The 15,308-nt window shown below is 42.7% G+C and overlaps 1 protein-coding gene across 1 annotated transcript; it reads right to left on the reverse strand.

Moving 5' to 3' along the window:
- Nucleotides 1-4,474: 4,474 nt before the first annotated feature.
- HMGB1 (high mobility group box 1) lies at nt 4,475-13,077 on the reverse strand. Its single transcript, XM_006125307.4, has 5 exons — nt 12,921-13,077; nt 10,064-10,227; nt 9,347-9,492; nt 8,073-8,247; nt 4,475-6,377 (listed from the first exon to the last, which is right to left on the reverse strand). Exons 2-5 carry the CDS (start codon nt 10,211-10,213, stop codon nt 6,201-6,203), a joined length of 648 nt encoding a protein of 215 aa, XP_006125369.1. The 5' UTR covers nt 10,214-10,227; nt 12,921-13,077; the 3' UTR covers nt 4,475-6,200.
- Between the last annotated feature and the right edge of the window lie 2,231 nt (nt 13,078-15,308).

Below are 15,308 nucleotides of genomic sequence, written 5' to 3' on the forward strand. Positions count from 1 at the left end.
TCTCCTTTCCCCTGCCTGCCCCACCAAGCACCAGCTCCCACAGTTCTCTCATAACAGAGACTGGAACCAATAGACCCACCACCCATCTACAGGAAAGGAAAGAAGCCTGGAGTTTAAATGCCCAGTTCCCTGCTCTAACCCAATGCACCCCTCCCGCCCCCAAGCCAAGCACCCTCCAGTCCTCCCGCTCCAACTCAGAGCTCCTCCCCTCCCCCGGAGCCAGGCACCCCAGACCCTCTGCTCCAGCCCAATACCCTTTTCCTCTTCTAGAACCAGGTACCCCCCAGGCTCCTGCTCCAATGCCCCTTCCCTCTCCCAAAGCTAGGCAACTTCAGCCCCCCTGCTCTAACCAAATGCCCTTTCCCTCCCACAGAACCAGGGACATAAATCTAGCAGGGTGGAGGGTAATGGCCTGGGTCTCACTGGAGCCACACGCTTTTCCCTCCAGGTGTTGGGGCCCATGCACAGAGCAACTGTGAATGGTCCAGGCACATGGCTCCAAGTGTTCCATGGAAGTCACGTACCACCACTCCCTCCCCGATCCCCTCTGCAGAGCAAAAAAATCTCAGACTTTTGCTTTTTAATAAACCCGTCTAGATGGTGATTTAACATGTGAAAACAAGGACATGTCCTGTAAAAAAAGAATATGTGGTAACCCTACCCACGCCCCAGCGCAGACCTCACTCACTCTGGCCTCGCTGCCGCCACCACCACCACCTTGCGCTCTCTCTGCCAAGATCTCTCATGGCCCAGCTCTGCCACTGCCTTGCCATGTGCCTCACTGCCCGGTTCCCCCACTGCTTCTTGCTGCCCTGGCAGTTGCCGCACGTGATGCCATGGCCTGGCTCAGTGCCGCGACATGCAGCTCTACTCACAGGGAGGCACTGCCGCTGTGGCTAACGCAGGAGGCAGGTTCTGCCGCCACTTGCTGCCCCGCCCCAGCAGCTCACAGCTCCCACACATGCACCACCATGGCCTGGCTCTGTGCCACACCATGCAGCTCGCGGGGAGGTGACGCCATTCTGGCCCATGCAGCAGGCATGCTCTGCTGCTACCTCCTGCTGCCCTCCCCCCCCACACCGGCTGGCAGCTCCTACATACGTGGCCTGTGTCAATGTGGCGCCATGCAGCTCAGCTCGCCACTGCTGCTGCTGGAGCCCACAGCAATGAGGCAGGCAGACAGTCCAGGAAACGGCTCAAAACGCTGCAGGCCACATGTTGAGTAGTCCTGCTTTAAATGCAGAGCCACAGCAGTGGTTGGTCCCAGACCTGTCACAAGCCAGGATAGAGCAAGGTGGCTGGCCACCCTGCTAAAAAAAGTTTACTGGCCAGAGGGAAGGGGCCGGGGAGAGAGGAAAAGGAATGTGTGTAGTCTACAAAAGCAAGGGTTCCATGAAGAGCCAGCACTCCCCTGCCCCCTGTTCAAGAGACAGAGCCATGGCGAGTTTTTTTTTTTTGCTCAACAGAACACAGCAGGGGCTTTTTTTAAAAAAAATTTTTTTATAAAAAGGCAACTAGGGGTTCCGTGGCCAAATAAAATTGGGAAACACTGGTCTACAGGATTAACCTACAAGCTTTTGCTTATCGGATAATCAGTTAATCGACTACACTATTACGTCCCTAAATGTAATCTCATCCAACCAATTCAGCTCACAGGGCAGATGGACAAGTTGACCTCTTAAAGTTGCTTCCAGCCTTGTTTTTCTGATTAGATAGCCTATGCTTGGAATATCCAGTTGTTTTGGACACTGTCAAAATGTACAGTATTATACTGTTAGATTTTCTTTTTAATCTAGACAGCATCCAGCCATTCTCTCGAGGTATCCTTGGCATAACTTGATTACATGTCCTAAGTGCAAATTTTAGAAAAGCCTCAACCGGTAGGAAAGTTAGCATTTTCCTTGGACAGTTCTGTAGGACTGTGTCCAGACTCAGGGGTTTTTTCGAAAAAAGTAGCCTTGTTTCGAAAAAACTTCACCTGCATCTAGACTGCAGCTGCGTTTTCGAAGTCAAGTCGAAAGAATGCGGCTTTTCTTTCGACGGCTGTAAACCTAATTCCACGAGGAAGAACGCCTTTTTTCGAAAGTGCTCTTTCGAAAAAAGGCATTCTTGAAAGCAAACAGGCTTTTTAGAAAGAGAGCATCCAGACTCACTTGCTGCTTCCTTTCGAAAAAGCGGCTTGCTTTTTCGAAAGTTCTGTGTGCAGTCTAGACGCTCCCTTTTGAAAGGGGCTTTTTCGAAAGCCTCTTTCGAAAGAGGCTTGCAGTCTAGACATAGCCTAGCTGTTGAATAATAAGGAAAGCTGCACTGTAACAACTTGGAAAGCCAAAATGTTCTTAGTACTGTTGCAGAACTCAGTCCCTCATTTAAAGGGACACCAGTGATTTTAGGCCCAACATATGTATTCCACAGATATTTGACATCCCTTCTGTTTGTATTAAGTTATTTGTTTTGGATATAAAGAATGATTAAATGAAGTTTTAAAAATAATTTATACTGAAGGAATAAATCCCACAGCATTTTAGGTTTAGGGTTGCCTCTGATACAGATGTAGCAAAGGGAGGGGTTGCATGTAGTTTACAGCCGCTCCCCGACTTACGACCATCTGCACTTATGACCAAAGTGGTCATAAATGCAGATCTGAGTTACGAATGGCAATCCGCGCTTACGAACAGCGCAGTCACCATGTAACTCTATGGGATCCGAGTTACAAACAGTTCGAGTTATGGACCAAGTGTTGGTCCATAACTCGGAGAGCAGCTGTATATGATTACACAAATAATTACGCCAGTGCTTATTGATTCATCAACTACACACTAACATCCACATGTACCCAGTTCTTTAACACTTAATAGCAGCTAGCTCTGAGAGCCATACAGTAATCACATACTTCATTTGGAACGAGCAATACACCATCAGGCAGCAGAGCAGGAAGGAAAAAAGCAGATTAGTTTACAGTACAATTAAATGTAAACTACTAAAAGCTTTTAAAATTTTTTCCCCCCGTCGTTTCAAAACGATGGAGTCTATTTTCAGTTGTAAGCTTTTGAAAGCACCATGTTTTGTGCAGTTATTAAGTTTTCAGAGTTATGAACAACCTCCATTCCCAAGATGTCCTTAACATATAGGTACTACTGTATCTACCATTGCTAAACAATGTGATAGCTGTGATTGCATCTTATTAAGGCAATTACAAAGGTGAGCAGGCCTGCAGCTTACAGCCAGATTTGATTTATTACTGTTGAAGAAAGTTTTAGTTTATAGTCCAACTCCTCTGTATCTTAGGTAAATATTTTATCTGAAGTCCGTAACAATTTTCTTTCCACATATAAAGTTTTGTTTACTTGTAGATTTCATTTCAAGTTTTCTTACTGAGTTTTTTGCAGATACCCGTGATCAATAACCTTTTAAGCAAAATTTTGCATTTTCACTACGCTTAAATTTATTTCAAAGCAATACATAAGGGCAGAATTTGGCCATGTAGTATTTCAGGCTACATCTAGACTGCAATGCTTTTTGAAAAGCACTGCCGTGTCCAAGGAATGCGAGATTTTCGAAAAAATTTCAGAAAAAGCAGACATTCTTTCACCATCCCAATGGCTCAAAAGAGGTTTTTCCAAAGTTTGGCACTGTGTAAACATGACAAATTTCAGAAAAGCCTCTTCCAACTTAACTTTATGGTCTAGACATAGCATCAGACATTTGAGACTAAAGTTCCAAATGAATCTCTAAAAGTAGTTACATTAGAAGAAAATTTACCTTTGGTTCTTGTTCTCAGAAGACAGCAAACAATTAGGCTTGGAAGGATTAATTTTCATCTGTAAACAGATACACCAAGTACTGCTTACTTTCTATATTAAGATGCTGAATGTTTTAATGACTATGAAACACTAACTTTTTGAATCTCAACATCTACCATTATTGTAGTTTCTCCATTAAGTATTAAAATTAAATTAGAAATTCATAAAAACATTAATATCCATCAAATCATAAAAAATAAAATTCTTCGAGATTAACTGTAACAGACATCCCCCCATCACTTACCTTCATACTTAGGGATGCTGTTTCTGTATTTTCAACTTTACTGAAGGCGAAAGACATTGACAACTACAGCAAAAGGAGAACTACTATCCTTTTCTAGCAAAGGAAAACACCCCCCATTTTGAGAGAGAGAGAGAGAGAGAGAGAAATTACTGTTTTTGTTCTATCGTTTAGAACACAGGTCCTTTGTTTTGAGAAAGAAAAATAAAATTTATTTTCTCCAACATGCCCAAGAGGAAAAAAACACTATTGTATAAAAATGTCTAGTGAATTATTATGATTTAAGAACAGTGTCCAATCACAATTATTTAAGTAATTTTATCAGTCCTAGATTTCCTACTCTCCATGAAGAGACATGTTGATTGGCACGCCTCTCGAGTGCTGAAAGAAAAATATGTAAATGTATACAGAATACAAAGGCGAGTCAGTTAACTAAATATTTAAAACCTCTGCAATTATTAGTTTATTAGTATCATCCAGGATTCAGATGTTCAGTATTTCTCCTGAAGTTATACATAAACAAATGCAAATTGAAATAAGAATCTGAAAGTCAAAATTGTATAACAAAACAATACTCCATCACAAAAGCGTGTAAAATTACAATGCTATTTTTAAACACTGGCACTTGAGAACCATAATTTTATAACCACGAAATTGCCAAATTGTCTCCCAAACTGGTAAGCAGGTATGTGAAAATAGTTACAGTTGCCAGCACTTGAAGTTTCACTGAATATGCAAAAAACTTTGCTTTTGGAAGAGAGAATTACATTTAATCAAATTAGACATTGGTATATCAGTTAAAGATTTCACTTTTTAAATGCAAAATTTAATAAAATGTACTTTTCCATACAACTATATTTAACTTATAAGTGGGCAAAAATGAAGAGTGCGGTATAAAACCTAACAGGAAAAATACATCTTATCTCATTTTTAATTTGAGACAATATACAACTTTGTTTAAAGGGCTAAAACTAGAATTTTAAGATTAAAAATATGAATTTACATAGATCTAACAAATAATGGTACCATTTATAGAAATGTTGAAAGTAAAATCCTGTTGTCTTGTGGGCTGTTTACTACCAGGAGAGATTTATGGCATAAAGTCCACAGCCATCACTGCACTGTCACAAAAAGTTCAATATGGTACTTCTATAATTTTTAACTTCATACATGTTAGGGGCATATCTCTCTCTTACAAATGTTCAGAGATTTACAAATACAACTTCCATTACATAGTAATGAGTCACATATGTAAATTCCTCACATTTCATGATAAGAGTATACCCTTCCTATTGGTCCTTCTAGGACAGCATTTTAGGTTTTTCCTGAAGTATTTCATGTTGTAAAATTGAATTCTATACGTCTCAACTCTCCAAGACTGGTAAACTTACGCAACTCAATAGAATATTACATTTCACAAAATCCGAGCAAGTATCAGTTGGTTGAATTTTTTGTTTTGTTTCCAGTTACGGAAGAAAATTCCATTTTATCATATGCCTGTATATTTCTTTTCTTACCCTGTCATGATTATGAAGGGTATGCAGATCAAAAGCTTTATTTATCAGCTGGTTATATGAAAAGATGAAAACTGTAATAATCACGTGATCCCAAATGGGCATACAATAAAGTAAAGATGAGTTCCCCTCAAAAAAGAAAAAAATTATGATATTTCAAGGGCACCTATTAAAAGGACAACAATACTAATAAAAATTATATTTACTCAGAAGCATTCAGAATGTCAACAAAAACAACTGCAACTTTTTTTTTTTTTTTTTTGCAATTACAGAGTGGTATTCAGTTAACAGAACAACGATTATTTTTATGATGCATCAGAGACAACTGAAGATGAAAAATGAACTACATCCCCATATATAACTAATTTGTGCTGTGCACCAACAAGAACCTGCTTTAAAACTTCCATGCCAATTTACAACCCCCACACTGTACCAGGCAAAGTTAGTGGCCAATGAAATACCACTAAGGACAGGGCTATCTAAAGACACGTTCGGTAGTGTGTTAACTATACAAAAAAAGAGACACTGTACAGTTTAAAAACAAATCTTACACAGCCTTACATTTCAATTTTTTTCTTTAAAAGGAGTGAGTTGTGTACAGGGGGGTTAAATGCTTTATAGTCAAGAAATTACTCTAGAAGAGATTTATTCATCATCATCTTCATCTTCTTCATCGTCTTCCTCATCCTCGTCCTCCTCTTCATCATCTTCCTCATCATCTTCATCCTCTTCCTCCTCCTTCTTTTTCTTGCTTTTCTCAGCCTTCGCAACTACCTTTTTGCCTACATCAGGCTTTCCTTTGGCCCGGTATGCAGCAATATCCTTGAAAAGAGAAGTGGGGAAAAAAGATCTAAGATTTAACCAGGCAAGAGCTCTGATGAACTTTCAAATGACACTGAAGAATTTGCAGATATTCTGTAACCACTAAAATATCTACATTAAAAAAAAAAAAAAAAAGCATACAAAAATACTTACCTAGGACATAATGTTATGCTTCAGTAAAATGCAATTGTGGCATTCTGCATAACTGAAGTTTATTAAACAAAAGGTACACAAACTTTAATTAAAATGTAGACAGTGCCACCTTCTGTATGCACCAAGTGTATTCTATGACTTCCTACATAAAAATGCAAACTCATACTTTTTCAAACTTCAGATAAACTACAGGTATTTACCAATATCAATGGTTTTTAAATTAAGTATTTATGAACTCTAGACTTAACATGCTTGTGTGCAAGTTGTGCTGCATACAAAGTCTAACCTACAGCAGGGGTGGGCAAGAGAGCCTCTGCGGACCGGATCTAGCCCTGCTGCTCCCCTGCCCACTGGCCAAATTGAGACCTGAAGACAGGGGAGTGTGTGGCATCTCGAGTGAACCGCCAGTGAGAGACTTCGCGTACTCCCACACCCACAGGCCCTGACTGAACCACTAGAGGTTCAGAACAGCTAGCAGTTCTCTCTAGGTGCCGGGGGGGAGAGGTAAAGACTTCACACACTTCCCCACAGTCCAATCCAGTCTGTGGGTGGTGGAGCACAGTAGCATCCTGGCCACATTTCTACCTGAGGTCCTGCCCTTTCTGGGACAGCCCAGGGTAACTTCAAAAATTTGTGAAGTGTTCCTCCCTCCCTCCCCCACCCAACTTCTAACGTTATTGCCCACCCCACAGTGTATCTGCAGGGCATGATTCCTAAAAAATGCTAGAAGCCCCTACCACATTGTTATTTGTCCATCAATGTGCCACCACCCCTTAAGTGGTTTTGTTTGCCAGCAAGAGGACACTATTGATCAAAATTTTAGCGTATATGCTGAAGTGCAAAATACACCCCAGTACAAGTCTGTGGCTGTTATGTATTTCATCATCCCCCACCCCCTTAGCTAGCTTGTCCTGGGATGGGAATATGGCTCTGGAAATCAACATACCATTGGCATTGCTCTAGATTGCCGACGCAATTCACATCACTTAAGTACATATTAGACTTCACAATACAAGAAAGTAAGTTAATCTATTAACAATTTAACAATTTTCTAAAATGCATTAGCTATGTTAAAGGGAAATCAACACAGACGTGTTCTGTTGCATCAAATACAAACACCTTTTTAATGCTCTAATATTAAACACTTTATACTGAAAGACATATGAACATGTGCTTAAAAAAAAAAAAAAAAACCACACACACACAACCATAAAGGATATTTTCCCCTTATTGCCATTACTTAATAGTGCCACTTGGATGCAGAATTCAAAAGCTGCTATGAACCATAACTTTTAATATTTGAAATACAGATATTCTCTAGATGCTGAGAATTTATAGTTATGCTTAGGACATAGAAATGTACAAGTATTAAGGGGGGCCGGAGGGTGTCAATCCTTCCATACACACTACTCACTAACTTATGCGCATGCAGCGTTTATATCATTTTGCCAAAAAGATGATTATTTACAATCTTGATGATTATTTACAAGTTTGAACTAGAGCAGAAGAGAACCCTTTGTCATACTGAATCCTGTTATTTACCTTTTCATACTTCTCCTTCAGTTTAGCAGCCTTCTTTTCATAGGGCTGTTTATCATCTGCAGCAGTATTATTCCACATCTCTCCCAGTTTCTTTGCAACATCTCCAATAGACAAACCAGGATGCTCTCCTTTGATTTTTGGACGAAATTCAGAGCAAAATAAGAAAAAAGCTGAACTAAAGAGAAAAAAAATTGTAATATTAAGTATAAAATTTTATTGTATTGTATTAGATGTAGCAAGTTTTGAGATCTTCACTACACAATGCAATAGTACTATGTTAAACCACACTAGGGAACATATAGCGTGCACCAGCAGTCTACAAAACCAATTAACATGCAACACAGTGTGCTCTAAAAATCACACTCCCATCTTGTAGATTACCCCACTCACCAAGTTTCTCTTATTTTACCAGTTCTAAGAACATGGACAGTGCTGTTTCACAGGAAATACAACCTCATGATTACTGTAGGAGGAGTTCTAGAGGTTAATACCAGCCATTCATTCTTCTTTAGTTTATTTTTTAGTAGTAGGCCCATTTTCAAAAACAACTGAAAGACTTAGGCACCATACAGGCGTGGTAATTTCACGTTCATTCTATAAGCTGTTTATGAAGGCAATTCCTTGCACCAATACAGAGCCCTACTAACTGCTAAGAGACTATGTGGACACAGTTTTGCAAACACTACAACAGTGCCGTATTGGGGCCTAATATTGAACCACAATTTTAAAGTAGAGTTGTTAAGTGTGGCTGTTAGCAAATACTATCGAAGTATAAATTGAGCAGAACAGTTTTGGGTTTATTTTCAAATCTACTCAATTTTAGGTCAAGTTTCAGTAAACAATAGTTGAAATGGACCAGATTTATAGATTCTCAGATTCAAAGGCCAGAATGGGCATCATTTTAACCATCTAGTCTGATATCCTGTCTGTCACAGGTACAGAACTTCCCCAAAATAATTCCTACAGCCGTTTTTAGAAAACCGTCCAGTTTTGGTTTAAAAGTGGTCAACAATAAAGAATCCACTACAACCGCTGGCCAACTGTTGCAACTTTACGCTCACCATAAGTTATATTTTATTTCCAGTCTGATATATAAAAATCATGTACTGTTTGAAACAGTAAATCCAAAGGTTTTTAAAATGTGGTTACTTGCACCACTAGATTTGTACTCTTCTATACTTAAATCCCCAAACTTGGTTTTAAAAAGAGTATTTTAAGGATACATTTCAATGCAATGCTCCTGTGCAACAAACACTAATTGGAAATCTACTTACGGAGGCCTCTTTGGTGCATTAGGATCCTTCAACTTCTTTTTTGTTTCCCCTTTGGGTGGTATATAAGTTTTCATTTCTCTTTCATAACGAACCTTGTCAGCCTTTGCCATATCTTCAAACTTTCCTTTCTCCTTAACAGACATAGTCTATAAAGCAAAATACGAGTGTATGATTTAAAAGTGCATCCACTGCCATTCTAAACCATAGCAGAAATAGTATTTCCTGCCTTACACGTAAATATAATCAAGACTGAATTTATATTCATTTAAGGCATCTGGCCTCAAACTGTAGGTCAGGACTCTCCTCTGAATAGGGTTGCCCAGGCTGGCTTAGACTTGCAGGGGCCCAGGTTACAGGCACCTTGCCTAGATGGAAGCCCTTGAGCTTCAGCTTTGATTCCCCTGCCCAAAGTGGTGGAGCTTAGGGCTTCAGTCCCCCCTCCTGGGGTTTTCAGAAGGGGGTCATGGCACAATGTAATTTGAGAACCCCATACCTAACAAAACTTTAAAAAAAAAACCCACACAATGGTCCTGGTAGCACCTTAAAGACTAACCAAAAATATATAAATAGTATCTTGTCTCTAAGGTGCTACAGGATCTTTGTTGTGTTTTAGGTTTTTCCTAGTTACAGACTAACACGACTACCCAAGACCCCTGATCTAAGGTAATTATGCTGTTACCTTATAAGATAGTACAGGATTTTTTTGGCTCATCTTACCTTCCACCGTTCTGAACATTTTTTTGAGAACTCTGAAAAGTTCACTGAAGCATCTGGATGCTTCTTCTTGTGCTCCTCCCGGCAAGTTTGCACAAAGAAGGCATATGAAGACATTTTACCTCTTGGCTTCTTCGGATCACCTTTACCCATTTTTGCTTATTTTTCTAGAACACAAAAGAAAAACAAACAGACCTTTATAACTACTTTTAGATCCCACTCAATATCATAGGAAGCTAAGAAGAATGAATACATTAACTATGGTCTGTAAAAGCAGCTTTCTGAACTTGGAGAAGACCTCCCAAGTTACAGCCCTCTCCTAGAAAGTTATTCATTACTTGTAGATCACCTGGTCAATACAAACAACCTAGGCTTCAAGACATTTCACTACCATCAAAAGACTTCAGATTATATTTAAAGGGTCATCAGCAATCAAGGAGTGTCTGTTGCTAGCCAATTTGCATTTCCTCCTAGTTGGTAGCGTAGTACTGCAGCCACATACATGTCAGCTAATTAGGGCTAGAGAGGTTTAAAACAAAAGGAAATAGTTTGGGGACAAGGGAAAAATATTACTGTACTCTATCTGGATCAGCCTGTTGGATTATGAACGATTTCCCCTTTTTTTAAACCTTCAAAAAAAATTTACAAACATGAATTTGCATAAAAAATACAGGGGTTGTGCTTTATTTCTGTTATTTCCTACTTTAATTATACTGCAAAATCTATTCTCCCTACAATGTGTGGCTAGAAACAGTCAAATTAAATATAGAACTCAAACATGGTATGTTCCAACCAACGGACTTAAAAGCATTATTTATCTATAACTACTAAGATTGTGTTCAATGAGCACAGACATCCCCGTATCTTTTAAAGGGTACAAGGAATGTAAAAATATCTTAGCACATTAACACACTAGATATGTAAATTCACCATAATTATCTGGGGGAGGCGGGGAGAATCATCCCTAGCCCACTGATGTATAAACTTTGCTACTCAAGGAGTGAAACAAGTGGGTGGTGTGTGCACGTATTGCCACAGAAGCAGCGTTTCCGATCAGTTTGGCGTATGGACAAACAGATTTCTACTCTGTGACTAAACACATCCGGTTTGAAGTTTCTCTTGAGTAAACAAGGCTATAGAACCAAAGTCATTCCTGCCTGCAATGGAGATGCTTCCAGGGCAACCCTTTTACTCAGGATAGTGTACACACAGGGCTGGCTCATTTGTTCCTGCATATAGAAAGGAAGTGGGAGGGAAATAAAAGGGGGAAAATGAAAGGAATTGGTATTTCCCAGTTCATTTTATTAACACTGTAAACATCTTTTCGCCTTAAATACTCCAATTAAAACCCTGCAACTTCATCTTAAGTTGCATTGAAAAGCTGTCTTCCTACCATGTTGAACATAAGGTGGTGGAGAAAAGCTTCAGTTCCCTTAAAAAGAGATTTTCTTAAAATGCTGCAAATGGGACAGAACCAATGAACACCACACAATCCATGCTGCCTATGTTCCCGTAAAAAAATAATCTTTCAACTCTGGAAAGACATGAGGCAATAAATTGAGAGGAGGGGGCAACTGAAGGTTTAGTTGTGGCTTCATGTGTTTAACCAATCCCCATACGTCTAAGCATTACACATTTTTAATCGTGTTGTTGTGCCACTGTTGCTGGTGGAAAAAAAAAAAAAGAAGCCTGCGGTTTATTAATCATGTCTCTGTACCGCTTTACAGCTGCAGATGTGACTGCAGGATCTAGAGTAAGCCCAGGGCTGGCGCTGCCACAAGCCCTCAGGCTAAGACAGCCTCACTGCCAAGCCTGCGCCCCTCAGTCGTGTCTCTCGGGGAGCGCGTGTCTGAGCAGTCTCCAGGCAGGGCTGTGGCGGGGCTCCTGCTGCGCGCGCGGGGAGAGGGTTTGCGGAGGCGCAGGAGGCAGCCCGGGAAGGGCGGCCGCGACAGCAGCGCGATTCCTCCCATTTTGAGCGAGCGGCCCGGGCATGAGAGAAAGTCCCCCTGAAACGTGCGCTGCGGCCGCTCGGCGCGGCTGGGCCCCCACAGCTCGGCAAGAGCGCGGGCCCCGCCGCTCTCGCCAGCTCGGAGCGCGGCTGCCTCCCGGAATGGCCGCTGCTCGCCGCCGCGCAGAGAACATGGCTCCTTCCTGCCTTCCTTTGTGTGCGCGCCCGGCGCACGCTCAGCCATGACAGCGGGGGGGGGAGGGGGGAGAGAGCCGGCGCGCTTCCAAGCGCGGCCAGAGCCTCTGACGAGCTGGCCGAGTCCGGCCGCAGCCCCCCGGCGCCCCGCACACGGCGGCCAGCTGCTTGCCCCGGCCGGGACCCCCCGCAGCGGCCTTGGCGGAGGCAGAAAAAGCGGCCGGAAAAGTTTCCCCAGAACTGCGCCCCCGCCCTCACCCTCCCTCCCGCGCCTCGCGTCCTCCGCACGGCGCTCGTCAGCCATGTTCCAGCGAGCGCAGCTCCGGCTCGCCCGCCGCCGACACGGCCCCGCGCCCCGGCAGTAGCTCGCGCCGGGGAGCGCCCGGCTCCGCGCCCCCGGCCCTGCAGCGGCAATTGCCGCAGGGCGCCGGGAGCAACGCGCCGCCGCCCGCAGTGGCCCCCCCTCCCCCGCCCGCGGGACAGAGCCCCACGGGGACATTTTCCCTCCCGTTTCACCCAATTTCCCGCTTCCCGCCATGGCTCGTGCCCCCGCCCCGCCCGCGAGCCCCGCCAGCAGCCTCCGCCACCGCAGCTCCGTTTGCCTTTGTGTGGCCGCGGCAGAGCGAGCGCTGGGCTGGCCCCGCAGCCGCCGGAGCGCGCAGCTCGCCTGAGCCGGGATATTCCCCGCCTCGCGCGCTGCGCCGCTCCCTCACTCACCAGCGAGCCACAGGCGCTGAGACACTTGCCCGGCTGCTCGCGCTGGCCCCCAGTGCTGCCTGGTCTCGCTGTAGCCCAATGCACCGCAATGGCTGAGAGCGGGATCGATACGCAGCCTCCTCACGCTCTCAGCGCTGGTAACATTACTCTCAACACAGCCCCGCTCCTATTGGCGGCCGCCAAGCCAGCGGCCAACCTGATTGGTGGAGCCCCTTCCATTGTCCTGACCAGAGGGCGCCGCGGATTGGCCGCGAAGCGGGACACGTCACGGAGCATTGAAAGGGCGCGTAAATATAAAAGTGAGTGGAGGGGAGGCTGGCTGAGGCGGGATGTGCAGCTCAGAGAGACTTAGTGCTGTGCTGCTGTGCATGAGGAGAGCAGCTCATAGGCAACCACGCACTCCTAGCATAGCCGAAGGGCGTCTTGCTTCCCTAGCCGCACAGCCACTTCTGTCTCCACAAAGCGCACCCAGAAGCCCGCTTTGGGAATCCTTTCACCACACACCTTACCCCCAAGGGTCCTGCTGCTACAAGGCAAGGGGACAGCAGGATGCTTTGTTTACACCATTGGCAAATATTGACCCTTAGTAAATGGTTCATGTTGCTGAGACAGAAGATCCTAGAGCATCATAATACAGCCACCACTCATTTCTGTGGTGCCTAAGATATCAGCACACTCTACCCACTGAATTATTATATGATACTTTCCTCATTTGTAAAATGGAGTAATTTAAGGCACAGAGACATTAGATATCAAGCAATCGCAGGGCTCCAGGAATTAAATCCAATTTTCCTGTTCCCTCACCCCCTATTTAAATCTTGAGGTCACACTTCTCATAAAGTAATATTTATAGACTAGCCAGTGTAAAAACACATATTTTATCTATATAGATTACACTGACATTGCTGCATTTCATTCACAAAGCATGATCTATTTTAGTGCTTAAGAGCAGGAGGTAGTAGATCTTGATCTATTTTACATCTTTGCAACAGATTCTCTCTGATGGCTGATCTGCACTGGAAACTTGCATCTGTATAGCTAGTGTTACACAAAGTCTCTCAAGGGTGTGAAAAAGCCACAGCCCTGAGGAGTGTAGCTATCCCAACCTAGTCCTCCATCTATTCTAGACAGTGCCATTACACAGAAGAATTTCTTTGGAAGTCTGTTGCAAAGCTGTAAATAGAACCAAGATCTACTGTTCTAACTAGCTATTACCTCCCACAGGAGACCCCTTCCCTTGGCATGGGCAGCAACTACACTGAAGCATTACAGTGGTGGATATGCAGCATGTGTGCTGCTGTACCATTTTGAGTGTACACATATTTGTAGTGATCTTGGGCCAAAATACTTAGTCCAATATTTTCAAAGAAGCAACTACAGATTTTGGGTGCCTCATAGGACTTCAGTTGAACTTATGGGTGCTCTGCATTTCTAAAATGTAGGTCCTGAACATCAGTTTGGGTGCACAGAAGCTGAGAGATTCAAAATTAATGGAAACTTTCAAATCTGAGCTTTAACCTTTCATGGCTTGATTCATCCTTGTTTCCCTGCAATTTGTGTAGTCACATACACCAGTGCAAAGTGGGTGTAAAACACTACCAAATCCAAATAATAAACCTTTAACATCTATTTTGCACAGGTGTAGGTACTATACAAGGTTCAGGTTAATGGTAAGTAAGATAGATTAAACAACTCCCTTCCTCATGAGGATGTTAAAAGACTTTTCATCATTTGTAAAACACTGATATCTCGGAATAGCAAGCTACACAAGTGTGCAAAAAATAATTCATACCAGTTAATTTCTTTTCTCTAATAACAGGACAAGCAGTCCACACTAACAATTGATACATACATGCTTCAGAATTTGGAAGCAGTCTAAAAGACAGAAGGAAGACAAATCCCTAAATAGCTCAATTTCCAGAACATATAGTCATATGAGCATTTCCAAAAGTCTACAGTTAGAAAAAGTGAACAGCTAGGCATGCTAGTAGCTAACTCAGGCATGTCCAAAGTCCGGCCCGCGGGCCAATTGCGGCCCGTGTTCCGGTTTAATATGGCCCCCCAGGTAATTTGCCAATATCTATCTTTTATGGCCCCCAACGAATCCATATGTATTGAGATGAATACATGGTAAAATCTCAGTTAATGTCAGTTGGTCTAAATCAGTTATAAATATATTTGGACACAACATTTGTGGTGTTATGTTCCTGTTCATATTTTTTGAACTTAAAAGTTGACAGACAACCTTTATTACCAATAATATGTAATGTACTTTACAATGTTCCTGACATATTTCAGCTTCCTGGATTTTTTTTTTCATCTGGCCTTCAGATATGAAAGGCAGAGTGATTTAACACCTGTTTAGATTTGTCATCCATGTGACGAAAT

This window comes from Pelodiscus sinensis, chromosome 1 (genome assembly GCF_052426305.1).
Source record: "Pelodiscus sinensis isolate ZL-2025 chromosome 1, ASM5242630v1, whole genome shotgun sequence".
NCBI classification, from domain to species: domain Eukaryota; kingdom Metazoa; phylum Chordata; order Testudines; family Trionychidae; genus Pelodiscus; species Pelodiscus sinensis.

Excerpts from the sequence above, each read along its gene's own strand:
- HMGB1 (XM_006125307.4), bottom strand. The coding sequence starts at position 10,213 with ATGGGTAAAGGTGATCCGAAGAAGCCAAGAGGTAAAATGTCTTCATAT. Across the intron at positions 9,493-10,063 it reads AATGTTCAGAACGGTGGAAG|ACTATGTCTGTTAAGGAGAA; the intron begins GTAAGATGAGCC and ends TTTGCTTTATAG. Across the intron at positions 6,378-8,072 it reads TGAAGGAGAAGTATGAAAAG|GATATTGCTGCATACCGGGC; the intron begins GTAAATAACAGG and ends TCTCTTTTCAAG.